The sequence below is a fragment of the Orbicella faveolata genome, unplaced genomic scaffold, assembly GCF_042242905.1.
Source record: "Orbicella faveolata isolate gen_17 unplaced genomic scaffold, um_ofav_v1 contig_25, whole genome shotgun sequence".
NCBI classification, from domain to species: domain Eukaryota; kingdom Metazoa; phylum Cnidaria; class Anthozoa; order Scleractinia; family Merulinidae; genus Orbicella; species Orbicella faveolata.
The window spans coordinates 12659625-12679575 of NW_028301553.1; the positions used below are offsets into that span (position 1 = coordinate 12659625).

At 39.3% G+C, this 19951-nt stretch overlaps 5 protein-coding genes and 2 pseudogenes across 6 annotated transcripts; 3 read left to right on the forward strand and 4 right to left on the reverse strand.

The window, feature by feature from the left end:
- Positions 1-562: 562 nt before the first annotated feature.
- LOC149109009 (uncharacterized) lies at positions 563-2223 on the reverse strand. The gene has a single exon (XM_089293949.1). The coding sequence runs from the start codon at positions 2193-2195 to the stop codon at positions 789-791; it is 1407 nt and encodes a 468-aa protein (XP_089150075.1). The 5' UTR covers positions 2196-2223; the 3' UTR covers positions 563-788.
- A 105-nt stretch (positions 2224-2328) lies between these two features.
- Positions 2329-4541, forward strand: LOC149109010 (uncharacterized; annotated as a pseudogene).
- Positions 4542-5413: 872 nt separating this feature from the next.
- Positions 5414-8276, reverse strand: LOC149109011 (uncharacterized). The gene has a single exon (XM_089293948.1). It carries the CDS (start codon positions 8199-8201, stop codon positions 6033-6035), a length of 2169 nt encoding a protein of 722 aa, XP_089150074.1. The 5' UTR covers positions 8202-8276; the 3' UTR covers positions 5414-6032.
- Positions 8277-12164: 3888 nt separating this feature from the next.
- Positions 12165-13905, forward strand: LOC110057545 (uncharacterized). Its single transcript, XM_089294842.1, has 2 exons — positions 12165-12524; positions 12715-13905. The coding sequence occupies exons 1-2, from the start codon at positions 12440-12442 to the stop codon at positions 12822-12824; spliced, it is 195 nt and encodes a 64-aa protein (XP_089150968.1). The 5' UTR covers positions 12165-12439; the 3' UTR covers positions 12825-13905.
- LOC110057543 (uncharacterized) lies at positions 12693-16485 on the reverse strand (annotated as a pseudogene). Its single transcript, XR_016208741.1, has 4 exons — positions 16432-16485; positions 15414-15566; positions 14495-15031; positions 12693-14400 (listed from the first exon to the last, which is right to left on the reverse strand). The product of XR_016208741.1 is annotated as an uncharacterized LOC110057543 (transcript).
- Positions 16486-16758: 273 nt separating this feature from the next.
- LOC149109012 (uncharacterized) lies at positions 16759-17847 on the forward strand. Its single transcript, XM_089294581.1, has one exon. It carries the CDS (start codon positions 16759-16761, stop codon positions 17845-17847), a length of 1089 nt encoding a protein of 362 aa, XP_089150707.1.
- A 19-nt stretch (positions 17848-17866) lies between these two features.
- Positions 17867-19184, reverse strand: LOC149109013 (uncharacterized). The gene has a single exon (XM_089294471.1). It carries the CDS (start codon positions 19182-19184, stop codon positions 18159-18161), a length of 1026 nt encoding a protein of 341 aa, XP_089150597.1. The 3' UTR covers positions 17867-18158.
- Between the last annotated feature and the right edge of the window lie 767 nt (positions 19185-19951).

The following is a 19951-nucleotide window of genomic DNA, read 5'->3' on the forward strand; positions in this document are numbered from 1 at the left end:
AGGACCGCGAGGTTATCGAGTTAGGGGCTCCATCTCGTTTGAGTGAATATATATATATATATATATATATATATATATATATATATATATATATAAACGTTTGATAAAGCAAGGACGGACAACTTCTGACGGTAAAAAAAGTTAAAAATTTAAAAATTTAATAGAAAAACGTTTCGGTCTTAGACCTTCATCAGTTACAAGAGAAAAAGGACGAAAACTAAGTTTATATACGGTTACAGTGTGGGAGATTACGTAACGAAATGAAAAATACAATATTGTGCTATTAATACATCGTGATTAATACAATACAGGAAGAAAATGCAAAACGAGAAATACAATGCTGTACTATAAATTGCGTCATACAGGGTGATAATTAATAGACCAAACGAAAAGAATACAATACTGTGCATAAATTACATTATAGAGCGTGATAATTACAGAACTAGGTTAAATTCAACCTAAAAACTAAAAGAGTTAAAATAGATAAAACGGACTCTTGCAATGCGGTAAATATAACAGGAAAAATAGTTTGCAAAGATAAGCAGTTGAAAAGAAAGAAACCTACGTTTACGCTGGACAGGGTAAATAACAAAATCCCAAATCGAGGCCTTTGGAGCATTAAAGGGTTGACAAACAACAAAATCCCTGGAGGGGCCCTTAAACATCAAGCTGTAATAAGATCCCAGGCAGGGCCTTTGAGCATACCTAACACCCAAAAAGCTGACAAAATCCAAGGAAGGGCCTTTGAACTGCCTTATGGCGCGAACGCAGATTTACACAAGAGAAAGTTAATTATAACAAATTCTGTTTTTGGAGTGAAATTCTTTTCTTTTATTTAAGCCATGGCGAGCCAAAGAGAACAGTTGAGCACTCCAATAAGCCTCTTTCGTAATTAAAAACCTATCGATCTCGTCTGAGTCATTAGGGGCCTGCACCTGATCAATGCATTGGAATTCAAAATCATCCAAGGAGTGTGGAATTTTATTGAAATGTACTGCTACCTCACAAGTGGTTTTGTTTGTGAGCATAGCAGACTTGTGGTTACGAAACCTAACCCGAAAATCGGTGGTAGTTGATCCTATGTACTGTAAACGACATTTCTTGCAGGAAACTAAATAGATCACGTTTTTAGAATCACAAGAAAGCCTTGAATGAATGGTGTATTTTCTGCCCGTTTTAAAACTTAGAAATGATTTAGATTCAACAAAGAAATTTCGACAGAGATCGCATCTATTTCTTTCACATTTAAAGCAGCCATTGTTTGGCTGAATTGTTTGTCCCTCATCGGCGGTTTTAAAACGAGATGGTGCTAATAATTCTTTCAGGTTGTTTGTTCTACGAAAAGATGGTATGATAGAGCCTTGAGGGAAAAGTTCTTTCAATTTGGGGTTGGATTGCAAAATCAACAAATGCTTTCTAATTATGCTACTCACATTAGGCAAATTAGGATTAAATGTGAGAACAAATGGAAATAATTTCTTCGATTGTTTTCCGCGTTGCCGTAGTAAATCATTCCTAGAAATGGTGGAGGCTTTGGAGAATTGATCGTCAACTAATTTGGAGGGATAACCCTGATTAACAAGATAACCCTTGTACTCAACTGTTCTCTCGGCAAGGAAAGTTTCTTCAGAGCAATTTCTCTTCAATCTAGTCGCTACTCCAAAAGGAATAGCCTTGAAGACATGCTTGGGATGGCAGCTAGAAGGTGGAAGATATAAATGACTATCTGTAGGTTTAGAATAAACATCAGTTCTAATAAACCCATCCACAAGATGTAAAGTAAGATCAAGTACGTGAAGCTCATGTTCAGAAAAAACTAACTCGAATTTAATAGTAGGGTATAGAGAATTAATGTAATCAGTAAATTGATGTAAGGCAGGAAGGCCTTGCTGCCAAAGATCAAAGACATCGTCACGATAACGCCACCACAAGGACGGCTTTATCGGACCGGAAAACTTAGCTTTAAGATCAATTTCACCCATGGCTAGATCGGCATAACTACATGCATTTTTTGGACCCATGGCCGTGCCATGAATCTGAAGAAAGAAATTCTCCTTAAAAACAGAATGGTTGCTTTTTAAACAGATTTTTACGGCTTCTAATATGCAAGATGTAGACGGAATTTTGTTTTCCCTAGCATTCAAAGCTTTCCTAACTGCAGTAAGACCAAGTTTGTTATCGATGTTGGGGAACATTGAAACCACATCCCACGAAACCAGTAAGGTGCCAATCCTGATGACGACCTTCCAACCCCTAGCCATCTACCTCGTGTTCCGAAAGAAAAGAAATGGAGACCTCCTACGTCCAGGTACCCTGAACTTGAACTTTTTTTTAGCTAATGTAAGGCGTGATCTTATCAATCCTGAGAACATTAAGCAACCTAGAGATAATCTTTCACGAAAAGAACGTGTTGCCCTTAAGGAACTTAGAAACTCTAATGTAGTGATTCGGATACAGGACAAAGGTTCCCGTTTTGTTTTAATTGATGATAAAGAGTACGAAGAAAAAATGCTTGGTCAGCTCAACAATCAGCTGCACTACAAATCTTTGCAATCAGATCCTACCTCGAAGCATTTAGCGTTAGTAAGTAGTTGGTGTTCCAAATGGCTTGGAAAGGGTGAGATTTCCCCCGAAATAGCTAAGTGGGTTTTAAATAAGGAAGCGAAACCAGGAGTTGCCTTTGGGAACATTAAAACGCACAAAACGGGCAACCCGTAAGACTCATTACCTCTTGTTGTGGTACGGCAATTGAGAACTTGTCGGCCTTTACCGAATTCTATTTGCAACCACTTGCTCGTAAATTACCATCATTTATTAAGGACACCACGGATTTGCTTAACAAAATAGGAGATCTTAACACGAGTGGCCCTTTTCCTACTGGCACCTTACTGGTTTCGTGGGATGTGGTTTCAATGTTCCCCAACATCGATAACAAACTTGGTCTTACTGCAGTTAGGAAAGCTTTGAATGCTAGGGAAAACAAAATTCCGTCTACATCTTGCATATTAGAAGCCGTAAAAATCTGTTTAAAAAGCAACCATTCTGTTTTTAAGGAGAATTTCTTTCTTCAGATTCATGGCACGGCCATGGGTCCAAAAAATGCATGTAGTTATGCCGATCTAGCCATGGGTGAAATTGATCTTAAAGCTAAGTTTTCCGGTCCGATAAAGCCGTCCTTGTGGTGGCGTTATCGTGACGATGTCTTTGATCTTTGGCAGCAAGGCCTTCCTGCCTTACATCAATTTACTGATTACATTAATTCTCTATACCCTACTATTAAATTCGAGTTAGTTTTTTCTGAACATGAGCTTCACGTACTTGATCTTACTTTACATCTTGTGGATGGGTTTATTAGAACTGATGTTTATTCTAAACCTACAGATAGTCATTTATATCTTCCACCTTCTAGCTGCCATCCCAAGCATGTCTTCAAGGCTATTCCTTTTGGAGTAGCGACTAGATTGAAGAGAAATTGCTCTGAAGAAACTTTCCTTGCCGAGAGAACAGTTGAGTACAAGGGTTATCTTGTTAATCAGGGTTATCCCTCCAAATTAGTTGACGATCAATTCTCCAAAGCCTCCACCATTTCTAGGAATGATTTACTACGGCAACGCGGAAAACAATCGAAGAAATTATTTCCATTTGTTCTCACATTTAATCCTAATTTGCCTAATGTGAGTAGCATAATTAGAAAGCATTTGTTGATTTTGCAATCCAACCCCAAATTGAAAGAACTTTTCCCTCAAGGCTCTATCATACCATCTTTTCGTAGAACAAACAACCTGAAAGAATTATTAGCACCATCTCGTTTTAAAACCGCCGATGAGGGACAAACAATTCAGCCAAACAATGGCTGCTTTAAATGTGAAAGAAATAGATGCGATCTCTGTCGAAATTTCTTTGTTGAATCTAAATCATTTCTAAGTTTTAAAACGGGCAGAAAATACACCATTCATTCAAGGCTTTCTTGTGATTCTAAAAACGTGATCTATTTAGTTTCCTGCAAGAAATGTCGTTTACAGTACATAGGATCAACTACCACCGATTTTCGGGTTAGGTTTCGTAACCACAAGTCTGCTATGCTCACAAACAAAACCACTTGTGAGGTAGCAGTACATTTCAATAAAATTCCACACTCCTTGGATGATTTTGAATTCCAATGCATTGATCAGGTGCAGGCCCCTAATGACTCAGACGAGATCGATAGGTTTTTAATTACGAAAGAGGCTTATTGGAGTGCTCAACTGTTCTCTTTGGCTCGCCATGGCTTAAATAAAAGAAAAGAATTTCACTCCAAAAACAGAATTTGTTATAATTAACTTTCTCTTGTGTAAATCTGCGTTCGCGCCATAAGGCAGTTCAAAGGCCCTTCCTTGGATTTTGTCAGCTTTTTGGGTGTTAGGTATGCTCAAAGGCCCTGCCTGGGATCTTATTACAGCTTGATGTTTAAGGGCCCCTCCAGGGATTTTGTTGTTTGTCAACCCTTTAATGCTCCAAAGGCCTCGATTTGGGATTTTGTTATTTACCCTGTCCAGCGTAAACGTAGGTTTCTTTCTTTTCAACTGCTTATCTTTGCAAACTATTTTTCCTGTTATATTTACCGCATTGCAAGAGTCCGTTTTATCTATTTTAACTCTTTTAGTTTTTAGGTTGAATTTAACCTAGTTCTGTAATTATCACGCTCTATAATGTAATTTATGCACAGTATTGTATTCTTTTCGTTTGGTCTATTAATTATCACCCTGTATGACGCAATTTATAGTACAGCATTGTATTTCTCGTTTTGCATTTTCTTCCTGTATTGTATTAATCACGATGTATTAATAGCACAATATTGTATTTTTCATTTCGTTACGTAATCTCCCACACTGTAACCGTATATAAACTTAGTTTTCGTCCTTTTTCTCTTGTAACTGATGAAGGTCTAAGACCGAAACGTTTTTCTATTAAATTTTTAAATTTTTAACTTTTTTTACCGTCAGAAGTTGTCCGTCCTTGCTTTATCAAACGTTTTTAAATTCATTTTCGCGGTGAGGCTTGGACTGTGAATCTTCATTGATCCTCCTGACGCAGTGGCATTCTTTGTTGGCTTGAGGCATTTTATAAACTTTATATATATATATATATATATATATATATATATATATATATATATATATATATATATATATATATATATATATATATATAAAACATGGGAGTGAAAGAAGGAGTGATGGAGTGAAATCGTTCCCCTACTACAACTTAGAAAACAATATATTCCAAGTTGAAAACTTTTTTTTTTTTGATATTTGAAACCATATTTTGCAGGTGTTGTTCCGCTTGAGTGCTAAACTACGAGCGAACGTCTGCAGAACACATGATACATTTACATATGTACATGCATTGCCCCCTGTAATACTCATATTACAACTTCGATGGCAATAAGAATTTATCTAATAGAACTTGTTGTTTTTAACTAAGAAGTTCATTCCACATTGACAGCTAATCATAACACAAATATTAACTCCTAAAATTAATTGATACCGAGAATGAACAATCAGCCAAGGCAATAGTGTACAAATTAAAAAGCATACTTTAAAAACGATGATTCTTAAGGTTATACTTTCTATATTATTCACATGCAAACTACTTGAAAATAAGGCCTAAAGGCCGAAAGTTTCTTCGGTATCAGTCTTAAAATAGTCATATTGACATGAACATTGCCGTTTCAAAATCCTCTTTCGTTCTATTCCGAGCTCCAAGCAATGATTTCTCGCTCAAAGTTTATCTTTTGAAAGTCTCGCAATTGCAACTCAATTACGTCATGCAGGACTATTGATGTTCAACGAACCGGACTGCAGACAGGTCAGATCACGAGAGTAACATGATAATAACGTACTAAAGCAAAGTAACATCAAGTCACAAAGACTCATGGTCAGTATTAAGTGTTCTTTTAGGATTCGGGCCAAGAGTGAGTTTATATATGTAGACTGGATATGATCCTTGCAAGTTGGAGTATAGAGTAAAAGTCATCATAACGGTTACAAGCATTACGTGATTGCCAACTCGAAGCTCTCTTCATTCACATTTTGTAACATCACTTCATCGACATCTACCCCACTGTTTTCCTGTCCTTGGTTAACTGCGGAAATTCCTTCAATGTACTCCTGGACAATTAAGGGAATCTTCTCGTCAGCAATCATAACTTCAATGTTTTTCTGCCTTCTTCCATCCATGTAAATGGCAACGATCTTAGGTAAAGATCCGGATAGAAATGTCAACAAAGCTCTCATGACAGGGGTAGCACTAACATTGTGCAGCATTATCAATGAGAAAACAAACAACACAAAAGACACAATTATAGTGACCTTCAAAAGCAGTACACAGACACTTTCTCTGATAGGCATTAGTTCTTCGCATGCCATGTGGAAAAGCTCCTTGGGGATTTTCATCACATTGTCTTGGTTGCCAACAGCATTTTGTGTGGAATCTGTGTTTGAAGTCATGTCTGCGACTTGGATATCTTGCGATTTCTTGTAAGACTTGTAATGTTTAAAGATAGCAAAGCCAAGATCCTGGTATTTGTTGGTAAAAGAGCTGTAGCTACTCCAAAAATAATACAAAACAAGAACAAAGCAAGCCACAAACGGAAGAATTTCTTCAGAGAGCAGAAGTACAAAAGCTAATGAAATGGCAATAGCAACACCAAAACCAGCAAACGTCAAAAACAACATTGATCCCAGACTTGCTAACATAGCGATCATAAAAAACACAGAATTTGACAACAACAATAAACAACGATTATGTCGGAAGTAGACATTAACCCCACATTTTCTATTGCTAGCCAAGATTGTTACGGGAATTGTTCTCATTAGAGAAAGGCTAATTAACAGCAGTATGGTTATTACAAGTATAATAGTTATTGCAGGGCTGGCGGATAACAAAACAATGAACAAAAATAAGCGGAGAAAGAAAGAGGAAGAAAATTCAAAAGTATAAGGAATCAGAAGAAAGCACTTCTTAAAATAAGTCAAGAGATATCGAATAAACAGCCTTGAACATTTCACCAAAATCAATGGCTGGATACGTAGATGATTTCTTATACGCTTGGGGAGATTCCCTTGACAGATGATGGTCTTAGATTTAATGCGCTTGCAAACAGTGCAAGGATCACTCCCTCCGGAGGACCCCGCGGAAGTAAATGACGTGCGATAAGCCGTAATGTAATAACACACATAGGACACTATCATAAATAGATGCAAAAAATGCGACATGCCGAAAACATTGAAAGTTGGATTCATGTTCTGCTGCCTGTATTTGGCAAATATTGCAGGACCGACGTATAGTAAAGGAAGCACAACAGCTCGTAGAAAAAACATTCTTACTCTGTGCCAGATGGTATCTTCCTTTGAGAAGAAATAGTTCCCAATCAGACTTCGAAGGCTGACTGGGCTTGCTCCATCCAGAACGATCTGATGAACATTGTCTTCTGTGATCTCTGTCGGCGAGAAAAGACAAAGGAAAGCAGGGGAAAAATAAGTGAAAACCGTCAAGAATCCTGTATTTAACAAAACTAAAACTTTCTCCGGCCATCCATCGCGTTTTAATGGACCTTTGAAAGTACTGTTATTATTGCCAGTTGATTTGATGATGTTGATACAAGGTTGTGAATTCTCTGTTGTTTCTGTATTACAGTCGATGCTATTAAATTTGACTCCAAGATCAGCAAGATGACTTCGAGAGAATATGGGAGAAGAACCATTGTAATCAGTAGGCTCTGTAGCTGTCGTGTTTACAGGTGTTAAGGTACATATGGCTGTGATTTCTTTGTGTTCTTCAACTGAATCGGTACGAGACATCAAATTTACGACGCTTTCCAATGCCTTCGTAAAAATTGATGGCTGTTTATTCGCGCGCCATAATTGCAAGTGTTCAATGTAGTTGCCAGATGTTTGGTCTACGCATTTGTCCATCACTTCGTACTTGACAGCAAGTCGAATAATTTTGTTCTTGGCGATTATCTTCTTCATTTCTTCCCTCAAATAAGAATCAATGTCTGTACAATTCCAGCTACATCGAGTTTCATCGTTGAGACCATCGACGGTCGTGTTGTAATGATGCGATGGCTTGAGAGTCTCTGTGTGACAGAAAACCGACAACAACAAAGCTAAATATACATATGGTCGGAAATTTACCGACGCCATTTTCATAGATAGCATTGGACACAGAGCGAAGTGATCTTCGGCTTGTTCGAAGTAAATCAGAAGCTTTTATAGGTACTTGAACTAGCAAAAGTACACGCCAAGTAAGCAATATGGAAATTGAAAATGAAAGTGAGGTGTGATAGGGAGGATATTTGGTTACAGACATTACAAACACTACAAAGAACTCTTTGTTTCAGCAGCAAACAGTTTTATGCAGTAGTAGGTGACGTCACCGATATCTTCGCTAAACCTGGAAGTTGTGGTAGTGGGGGTAGGGATCTACAAGGGAAGGATTAGGTGTAGGGTACCCAACATGGCTGTCAATGTTTCCTGTAACTACAGACTGCTCGTTAGAGAAAGCGACATTTTGTATATTTGAAACGTTATTTTGCAAGCATTAAGTGTTGTTTTCGCTTGAGTGCTAACCTACGACAGAACGTCTGCAGAATACATTATAGATTTACATTTACCGTAAAATCTCGAATTAGCGCCCCCTTCCCCCCCTCGAATAAGCGCCCCGTTCGAATAAGCGCCCCTCCTATTGGCCGAAATATAAAATAAGCGTCCCCCATCGAAGAAGCGTCCCCTCCCCTTCCCCCCGTATCAAGAAATGGTCTATTGTTCCGGCTCAACATCACACTTTCAGCAAAAATGAATAGCCTTTTGTTCTTGGTAGTCCTGAGGGACTTCGTCCGAAGCCAAGCCAAAATTGTCGCCGTTATTCGCAAAACTTTCGGCATAACAATTAAGCTGCACTTGGGGGTGGGCAGCGTAATTTTTTCTCTCGTAAAGTCAATTCTCACCGGTGTACCTCAAGGCAAAATTGACCGCCGCTGTGCGCATCGAGGTGATCACAATTCAAAAACTAATTATCCACATGTGTCGCATTCGGACCACGTCTCTCTAAATACAACCCCCGGTTTAAATCCCTTTTTATTCTAATTCCGACTCGTTTTAATAGGTATGCTGCTGAAAACATTCTTTGTCTGTCATTCGTGCGGCGTTATAACTTTTCTGCTTTTTATTAAGTCGACCGGGCGGTGGTTAGAGTGAGGAGTGTGTGACCGCGCGGCACTTTATAAAAGAGGTGTGACTTTTTAGTTTTGAAAGAGCGCCGTTGTTTTCAATCAAGCTCGCAGCAAACGAAGGTGTGATCATACATGCTAATAAAAGAACACTTAACCTGATGAATGAAGAGCGGCATTTGAATGAACTCAATTTTAGTAAACAAATCTAGAACGGTGGAGTCGTGATTCACAAAAAAATACGTTGAGAGTAAAGCGAAAGTTATTAAAGAGCAGAGAAACGCTACCCAAAACATCGCGTCTGTAATTTTAATTATTTTTTCCCTGATTTCTTTCCGCTGGAAATCGCTGTGGACATCAATCGGTCGGCGAGGAAAGATGCGTGAGCTTCGAAGCGCTGTTAAGAGCTATTAATCTCTGGCCGAATGCTCCCCTGAAAGCAGTCTCTCCTCCTGCTTTTCAATCCGTAGGTCGAACGCGGAAACAGCGGGAGCACGAAACGAGCGGCTTTGCCGCTCGATTATCGCGCTCGCTATTTTCGCGTTCATCCTACACTGATCTTATGGGTTTTCGAGCGAAAGAGAGCCCGTTCGCAATCTAGCCAAATGCGAACTTCGCTTTCACTTCCACGCGTGGTGAGTTTACCAGGTTAGAGCAGTTTTAAAGCAAAAAGATGCCTTACTTGTCGGCAGCTTTTACTTTCACTTTTAAATACATGTGTACAACCGCCACCCCACCAGCCACCCCAGCGCAGCTATTTGCACCGACAGGATTATACCAATACCATCTCCCCTGAGGAGAATTTGTCTTTCGTTCAGTCTTTCCGATCGTTTAAATTTCGCGCTCGTATGGTAATCGGAAATTTCAAAAACTCCCGCGGGCATTTAGAAGCTTATACCGCCATTGTTCAAAATGACCATATAAGCCCAATTTTAGGTCTTATAACAATACCTATTGTTATCAATGTTGAGCCGGTTTTCTTGATACGCCATTTTGTGGATGAGTAATGAGACAACAAAGGATCAAAGGATGTGTAGTTTTCGTCATGTAGTATTAGATTTGTACATTGTTTCAGTTTGTGAACACGTTTAGGGAACACGTTTAGTGAACAGGTTGAACACGTCAAGTACTAACTTACTAACAATTCAATAAAGTACTAACAAATTTAAACTTAAGGATCAGCTTTTTATGTTAATAGACAGCTTATGTTAGTGTTTACGCGCAGATGATGTGTTAAAAAAATGACCATGTCAGGCCACGATTTGGGAAAAATGAAATAAGCGCCCCCCCCCCCCCCTCGAATAGGCGCCCCCGTCTTCTCCTAAATTTGAAATAAGCGCCCCGGGCGCTAATTCGAGGATTTACGGTATACTTGCATGAAAACTTCGCCTTGTTAAAATGAAAATGCGTTTGAAAGCAGGCTGAGATCTCGAGGGGATTTCCCATTTAAAAAGAACGGGGGTGGTTGACGTGCCTTTTAGGGGTTAAAATACCTCTTCAATTTATAGCGTGTTCAAACTCAAAGGATCCCTAGCGGGATCGTTTGCAGTACCTTTTAGGGTATCCAGCTGAAAAAATTTGACTGTGTTGCTTTGGAATTGGTACCTTATGGGTGAAAAACATTTCAAGCCACGTCAACAAAACATGATTTTGGCACGTCTTTGAGGCTCTTTTTAAAATTTCCGACGAACACCTCCGTATCTTTTATTTGGGAGTCCAACGCCTGGGTGTCTAGCCTCCTACGAAGACATTCTTTGGGCGGTCTTCCTTACGGATTTTGGAGGAAAAGAGACCGTTCGCAGAGACTGCTCTAATGTGTGACCTGTGTCGTCTGACTCTCTTCTATCACCTCCTCTTCTCATCTTTCATATCACGTCACGCTTTTATCTCTTGCACTATTACGTGCTGAACATTTATTTATCATTTATTACATTAACAGCAACCTTAGGAGGTCATCGCACTTGTGTAACGACGTTACACATACACGCGACTCCAACGGTTCTTGATGTTTGTGCATTTGCCGTTCTCTTTAAATTCCCGGTATTTATAATGACTCTGTACGGTTGCAGTGCTCGCGCAACTCGTGCGTATATGAGAATGTTAGACAATCTGCGGCTTAGCACAAAATTCTCGTGGCGTGTACCTTTGTGCTGGGTCGAAATTCTGACAGCGACATGGGAACCTTCCGAAATTGCGACGCTCAGAACCAAAACTGCTCAAATTAAATGAGTCGAAAACTATTTCCTTTGCGTGCAGTAGAAACAAAATCGATACATAGATCACAAGGCAATACAGAGACAAGAATTGTTGTAAATAGTTGTACCAAAAAGGAAATACCTCATATGTATTATGTACGGCTAAGTATAGTAACAACTTTTAAAAGATTGTAGTACGCTGGACAAAACCGTTCTGGATCGACGTTTACGAAAAAAAAAGTTAAAGCAAGCAAAGCGATGCAGATAATTTGGTGACTATCTTAAACCTCATTGAATTCCACACATGGAAAGTTATTTTCATATTACAGACCGCGCAAGGAAGACTTACGTTACATCGTTTCTAAATTTGCAGACTGAATCACAGAAGTACGGAAAACGGATATGTGAGCCTCCCCCCCCCTCCCTCGGGGTTCCAATTGTCTAACTGGAAGTGACGGAGCGAACTTCAACTTCAACTTCACTTTATTTTGCACTTACATTTTGAAATTACAATATAAGCATAAAAAAGAAAAAAAAGGATACGTATATATACCTGGGATATATAACAATTAAAGGTGACAATGGTATGTAGTTTGTGCATGGAGGCTAATAGAACCGCGAGGTTATCGAGTTAGCGGCTCCATCTTGTTTGAGCACAGTTAGTAGGGGGGAATGGTTATGAAAGCCGGCAAACTTCAAAGGTATATCTTTTTGTTATGGTTTTCGCGTAGCCACGTGACAATAACCGTGTACACACAAATTTCCAAGATGGCGTCCCGAGTGACATGAACGCGGAGCGTGTAGAATCTACGTGATATTTTCCTTGTTTTCGTTTTAAATAAGTGAACAGTCATAAGTGTAGTAAGGGACAAGATCATAGACTGCCATGCCGGGCGATAACTGCGCTGTCTTTGGCTGTGGATCGTGCCGAAGGACAAAAGGAAGCGGTACATGGAAGCTTCCCGCGTCCAAAGACGACGCAAATAAGAAATGAAGGAAAGACTGGTTGAACGAAATAACCAAAACAAGGGAGATGGATCAGGATTTGAGGGAAAGGATCGAGAACGATAGGGTGTATACCTGTGAGAAACATTTTGAAGCTGAAGACATAGAAATATGTAAGTTGTGTTTGATTTCGTGTTTACCTGGAAGCTTATCTTAAATAAACTTAATAGCTTCATCTTACGGTGTGTCTTATATCTGATCTCTTACAAATTTAGACGTAACGATTATTTCCTTTAGTTTATTTCTTTCCTTTAATATTAACTGACATTATTTTAATCATCTTTCTTTTATTTTGCACTGTAGTTCAAACCGAGAAAATGACTAAAAGGAAGCCAAGATTCGGCGCCATACCAAAGCTAAACATGCCTAAGAAACGTCACGAAAGTATCAAGCTCTCGCCGAGACCTGGCTGATCTATAGTTAAAGAAGCAGACGAGCAGCCAACAGTATGCTAGAAAACTTTTGCCGATCTGTACCAGCGAGTAAAGGGACTGAAATGCCTTAGCAAATGGAGTGTCAAAAAACTGTCTGACAGACTTGTGTTGAAGAAGATGGTGGACCCCTACCTCCTTCCTGAGACAGAAATAATAGTAGACGACAGCCTCTGATGATCCCCTACCATGCCGAAAGAAAGTGCTGTTTTCCGCTGGTTGAAGTCTTTTCCCCTCACTCTGTCACATTAATCTAGGAGCTACGGTGGTGGGGGATGGGGAAGTAATGTGGGTACATAGGTCACAGGCTTTGTTAAAGTTTTCCAGTGACCTTGTTGCCATTTACTACTGCATAACCTATTTCCCACCCACCCTTACAAGTTAGTAAGTTGCATTTTAGGGACGATTCACTATTCATTGGGATTACCAGGTCAGATAAAATGTGAGAGAGCCATAACAAATTTTTTCCTGAAATGACAGCGTATTAGGGTTTTGGAAGTCCAAATGACTGAGTTCTAAAAAATAATATGTCCATATTTATGGAAACAATATGCCATTTCAATACTGGTAATAATAATAATAATAATCACTTCAAGCTTTGATTTCAAGTTGACAAAGCTACCATACATTTCACGTAGTTACATATTGACAAATCTACTGCCATTTAAATTTTATATTTTAGTATTATTGAAAATGTTCAGGATGTAAATATTGGCAAACAATTTTCCAATATTCAGGTTTACAACTGAGTTGGAAGGTGAGGGGAATGGGTTGAATATAAAACTACAGAGTAAATATCATCTTTGCAGACCTTTTTTAAGCTTAGGAGAGGTACACTGTAGTAATAGCTGGCTGTCATCTGTTAAGCTTATCCCACTGATCAACTGACGGGTAAAATGTTCATTGTGTAATAACACCAAAACTGAATATATTCAGAGAAATTAAAATAACAAGGAAGATAATTTAAGTTTCGTAATACATGACACACATGTACATGTAACTCTGTAGTATTTACACGAAATTGTTCTGTTGTACAATATATTATTAAGAAATGACAGTCTCATTCCTGTCTCTGTTGTTCTTCATCTTGACAACTTCTGCTAATTTCTTTGCGAAGCGATTTTGTCTGGGTTTGCTTTGCCATGATCTTATAGCGCTGAATAATTTCTCTAGTGAAAGAAAATGAACGCACTGTCACGTACAACCTTACAATGCTATATAAAACATCCTTGCCAACATGACTGTCTGGTTCAAGTTCTACATACGAGATCATCAGTTTGTGGTTACCAAGGATGACACTATTACTGATTGCCTTGCAACCCGGCCTTGCAAGTTATATTTGCAATGTCTAACCTTCGAAAATCACTTTTTGATGCCAAGTGTCTAAAATAACATTCTGCCTTGAAGAATATCTGTTGCACAGGCTGAGTTACTGCCCAAAGTCCCCCACGAGTCAACGCTGACACAAGCTTTTGCTCAAAGTTAGTCATGCTTTCCAGTTTTCCAGCCTTCAGTATTGTCATACCTTGTTGACTTTCAACTGAGTTACTTCTTGCATGTTTTTGATCAGATAAAGATCAGATAAATCGTTTATTAAACTCACAACTTGCAGCTATAAGCTGAATTACTTGTGTTATATACTACATGTATATATTTTTTGTGTAAGTTATGCAAAACATATACATGTATTGCAGGGCAGCCTTTTCCCTATCTGACAAGACAGTTCTTACGGTGTTACTGCTTTCGGAAGAGTGCTGTTTCTGCTTACAATATGCCAGCAAACAGTCGGCAACTTTGGCTCCCAATAATTTTGCAGCATTCCTAGAAAGTCCAGCGAAGAATTGGGTAGACTTAACAGCAACTGTTGCATAATATTTGCTATAAAACTTCTCTCTGTCTCCATTCCTTGCATATCCTTCATATATTGTTTTGACAACAGAGAATTCATCACTCTCTTCTAGCTGTTGGTATGAATATCTGCTGAGCTCATTCCTCAAGTCTACTGCAAACATTTTATTTTCTATTACATTGCAAACAGCATTGACAACCATTTCTGCAAGGAGGCTAGGGCTTAACTGTTGGAATCCTTCCTGGTTGTTGTTGTGTTTTGAAGCGCTGTGTCTCTCATAACCTCCTCTTGTTTTCTATTTTTTGCCGCAGTCATCACAAACAATTTCTTGACGCTGGGCCTACAACGATATGACCAAAAACGAAGGGTTTAAACATAAAGTTCGGTAGTCAAATTGTATGCCGGGTAAGCTTTTCGTGACTTACAAATCGATGCAAATGTACTGAAATCGCAAAGCACAAATACCTAGGTTTAACACTCAAAATAAATAGATTCAACCTATTCTTGATCATTTAGCATTAACCTTTTTACGTATTTCTTGATTCACGGGATACCAGAGGAGATCGATATACATCGAAGGAAAAGCAATATATTAATGTAAGCTTAGTGTTTTGGCTAGAGTTTGTTGGATTCCATTATTGACACGATGAGCAGCCAATTTACGTAAATTTAAGCTTCGTACTGCTAAATTACAATTCTAAATCACCAGCAGTTATACTTACATTAGTAACTTCGACCGAAAATTGCTCCTCTACGTCTTAATCGCCTTCCAAAATGCCTAATATTTCCTCAAAATCATCTCCCCACAAGAACAGATCGTCCACACTGTCTGCAACTTGAATGAACTTGAGCACGGTCAGAGTCACGTGACAGACCTGTTCAACGTCAGAGACCGCTCTATTGTTTTGCCCTTTGAAGTTTGCCGGCTTTCATAACCAGTCCCCTCTACTAACTATAGTTTGAGTGAAGATAAAAAAACATGGGAGTGAAAGAAGGAGTGATGGAGTGATGGAGTGAAATCGTTCCCCCAGTACAACTTGGAAAACAATATATTTCAAGTTAAAAACGTTCTTTTTTGGATATTTGAAATCATATTTGGCAGGTATTAATGTTGTTTCCGCTTGAGTGCTAAACTACGACCGAAGATCTGCAGAATACATTATACATTTACATATGTATATACAGGGCCCTCTGTAATACTCATATTACAACTTCGATGGCAATAAGAATTAATTTTAATAGAGCCAGTTGTTTAGAACTAAGAAGTTCACTCCACACTGACAGCTAATCACAACACAAATATTAACTCCTAAAATTAATTGATAACGAGAATAAACAATCAGGGCAATAGTCTACATATTAAAAAGCATACTTAAAGAAAAAAAATGATTCTAAAGGTTATATTTCTATAATATTCACAAACAAACTACTTAAAAATAAGGCCTAAAGGCCTAAAGTTTCTTCGGGATCAGTCTTAAAATAGTCATATTGACATGAACATTGTCTTTTCAAAATCCTCTTTAGTTTGATTCCGAGCTCCAAGCAATGATTTCTAGCTCAAAGTTTATCTTTTGAAAGCCTTGCAATTGCACTCAATTACGTCATCGAGGACTACTGATGTTCAACGAACCGGACAGCAGACAGGTCAGATCACGAGAGTAACATGATAATAACGTGCTCAAGCAAAGTAAACATCTAGTAACAAATGTTGCGGTCAGATTAGCGCTAGAGCTTACAAACTAGCGTGCTTGCTTTTGACGTCACTGTAGCACGTGTTGGAATGTGAGAATTCATGTTGGGGTCAAACTGCAAATTCGCTGCTTGCTTGTTAGAAAGTGTTGACATACGACTGTCAGTTTTCGCGCCAGTTTGTAGTGAGTCGCGATGGATGTACATTTGGCTTCGTTGCTTATTTTTTTCTTGCTGTACCGATTGCGTTGCATAAGAAGAAACACTGCTATAAGACGAACAAGGAGAAAGTTGTTTTTATTCCTTCAACGTGGTTTATTGACACATTCCCTGCCAACAGCGACATCAACCACATTAACGCTTTTAAACGTTGCACATATGCACTTGCAAAGCATGCAAACTGAACGGCCTTGGACACTTCGTCGTCCACGCTTTGGCTGGTTCGAGTTGATACTTGAAGACGAGAGCCAGTCCGGCTATTGGAAGGAACACTTCAGGATGCGTAAGGACACGTTTCTTCGGTTAGTTAACCTTGTTTCTCCGGAAATTTCAAGGAGAAACTCGAGGTTACGAAAAGCCATTCCTCCAGCTAAGCGAGTGACAATTGCTTTGTGGAGGTTGGCTGGAGGTGGAAGCTTTCGCGAAGTTGCTACACACTTTGATGTGGGAAAGTCATCATGTGTCACAATCACCAAAGAATTTTGCCGTGCGCTGAACAGATTTTCAAGGCGTTTTATCAAATTGCCAGTCAACCACCATGACACGACAAGAGCCATTGCACTGTTTCAAGATGAATGTAAAATTCCCCAAGCAGTTGGAGCAATAGATGGGACTCACATCGAAATAGTGGCCCCAAAGAATCCTTTCGATTATTTTGATCGACAATACCGCTATAGCGTGATCATGCAAGCTGTTGTTGGAGAGAATCTAATGTTCTTGGAGACCGCAATTGGTTATCCAGGTAGTATGCACGATGCTCGAGTCCTACGGAATTCCGAGCTGTACAGGAAAGTAGTGAATGGAAATATTCTGAGGGAACCCGTGGTAAATATAAACGGAAACGATATTCGACCTCTGCTGCTCGGGGATGGGGCATACCCTCTCTTTCCATGGCTATTAAAGCCTTATCCTAACAATATCGTTTTAAACCCGACTCAACGACGATTCAACAAAGTGCTCTCCTCAGCAAGAGTCACTGTTGAACGGGCTTTTGGTGTTCTCAAAGGAAGATGGAGAATTTTGCTAAAGAGAATGGATAACATGTTTATCAATATACCGGAAGTAATCCTCACATGCTGCATTCTACACAATTTTTGTCAAGAAGCAGGAGAAGAATTTGACGACCCTGAGATTTTGAGAAGAGTCGTTACCATTGAGAGAGAATATTTGCAGTCCAGACGTCTACATCACGCTGTACGGAATCCGGGAGCTCAAGCCGTTCGTCAAGCAATAGAAAATAACTTATAATGACTTGACAACTTGTAAGTTATCCTAGAAACACAACTGTTTATTGTTTTGTTTTGTTACATAAGCATATGCACGTTTAAAGCTTTTTTAATTTCAATGAAAAGTGAACAGTTCATGAATTGAATAAAAAAATAAGGAGATTTATAACATACATCTCACAATACATTGATATAATGGAATTGTATTTTATCTATTACCAATGTAACGAAACTGTCACGCAATTAGTGTAAACAGCAAAAGCCATGTCCCCATCCTTTTCTAGCACTCGTTATATTCCATGTTTTTTGTTTCATGATCAAGTAAGTTTTCACTTATTTTTTCAAAAGTTCTGCCATGCGAAGGAAAAATTCCTGATCCTTTCTTCTGATTTCTTCATCGATTTTCCTCTGCTCGATTTCCATCTTGAGCATAAGCTCCTCTGCTCTTGTTTGTGATTGCTCAATCGCTTCCACTTGAGCGTTCTGCATTTCGAGTATTTTGGAAGACAATTCAATGAAAGCATTTTGATTGCTTTCTTTGCTTTTTCTTGCTTTCTTTTGAGCAGGCTGGTCGGCCTTGGCCTTCTTTCTTTTGTTTTTTCCTTCCTTTGGCGAGGAATCTGCGTTGCCATTGGAGTCGCTTGAATCAGCATGCGAAGATTTGATTGAGGAAGGCGAATTACTTGTAGTGGATTCGCTGCATGACTGAAGCACCCCGGGCATTTTCACAACTGGTCTTGAGCCCAAAACCTCTTCAAAGGCATCAAAGAATGGACTGGTTTTTGCTGCACGTCCGGTCTGCGAATTGTTGGTCTTCGCATCTTTGTAAGCCTGCTTCAAGTTTCGTAGTTTGTCTTTACATTGCTTCATTGTTTTAAAAGGGCCTGCCTTGTTGACCGCTTGAACAATCTTCTGCCAGGCCTCCAAACTTCTACTACTTTCCACTTCTTCCACCCTTTCCTTCCATTCCTCGACAAGCACCGAAGTCTGAGCGTCAAACCACTTGGTTTGGCTTGCTTTTGGGCCATTTTCGTCGCTTTGACTGCTTGACTCTGTTTCAGGTCTACACTTTTCTGATGAGGAGGAAAACATCTCTTCAGCGCTGTCTGCATCCCGTATAGGTCTTGGAAAATGTGCAGTGTAAAAAGGCTGAAAAGGGGCAGCTGAAGGAAAAGTGGCTGCTGAACGCTCGATAGCCGAGCCCGGGAATTGTGAAACAGCGCCATAGTTGTTCCTCTCGGTTGCATCGCCCGTCTGCCGAAAAGGTCTAACATTGCCTTGAAGTGGAAATTGGACTGGATAGCCATGGTCATAAGTTGAATCAAAGAAGGGATTCGGTGAAGTGCGATCCCGAGACATGCTTTTTCTACGAATTTTTGCCGCCTGTTTGCAGTACGGGAAACTCTGATGCTCTGAATAGAATTGACAAAGGTCACCAATGAAGCAATCAAAAGTGCTGCTTCCCCATTGGACAAATCGCGTAAGAAAAACATATCTTATTTATTTAGCACAGCTCAAGAGCAGTACACACCGCTCTTGAGTTGAGCTTCGGATCCTTTGTACTTTTAGTTACTCTGGGGTTAGATTTCAAACAAGCACATGGTCATACTCGTGATCGGTCACACCGAATATCGTGCTTGGAATTTGCTATGTAAACAAAAATGACATGTCAAGCAAGGTTCTAGCGCGAATCTGACCGCAGCAAAAGACTCATGGTCAATATAAAGAGTTCTTTTTGGATTCGGGCCAAGAGTGAGTTTATATATGTAGACTGGACCCTTCCAAGTTGGAGTACAGAGTAAAAGTCATCATAACTGTTATAAGCATTACGTAATTGCCAGCTCGATGCTCTCTTCATTCTCATTTTGTAACATCACTTCATCGACATCTACCCCACTGTTTTCCTGTCCTTGGTTAACTGCGGAAATTCATTCAATGTACTCCTGGACAATTAAGGGAATCTTCTCGTCAGCAGTCATAGCTTCAATGTTTTTCTGCCTTCTTCCATCCATGTAAATGGCAACGATCTTAGGTAAAGATCCGGATAGAAATGTCAACAAAGCTCTCATGACAGGGGTGGCACTAACATTGCGCAGCATTATCAATGAGAAAACAAAGAACACAAA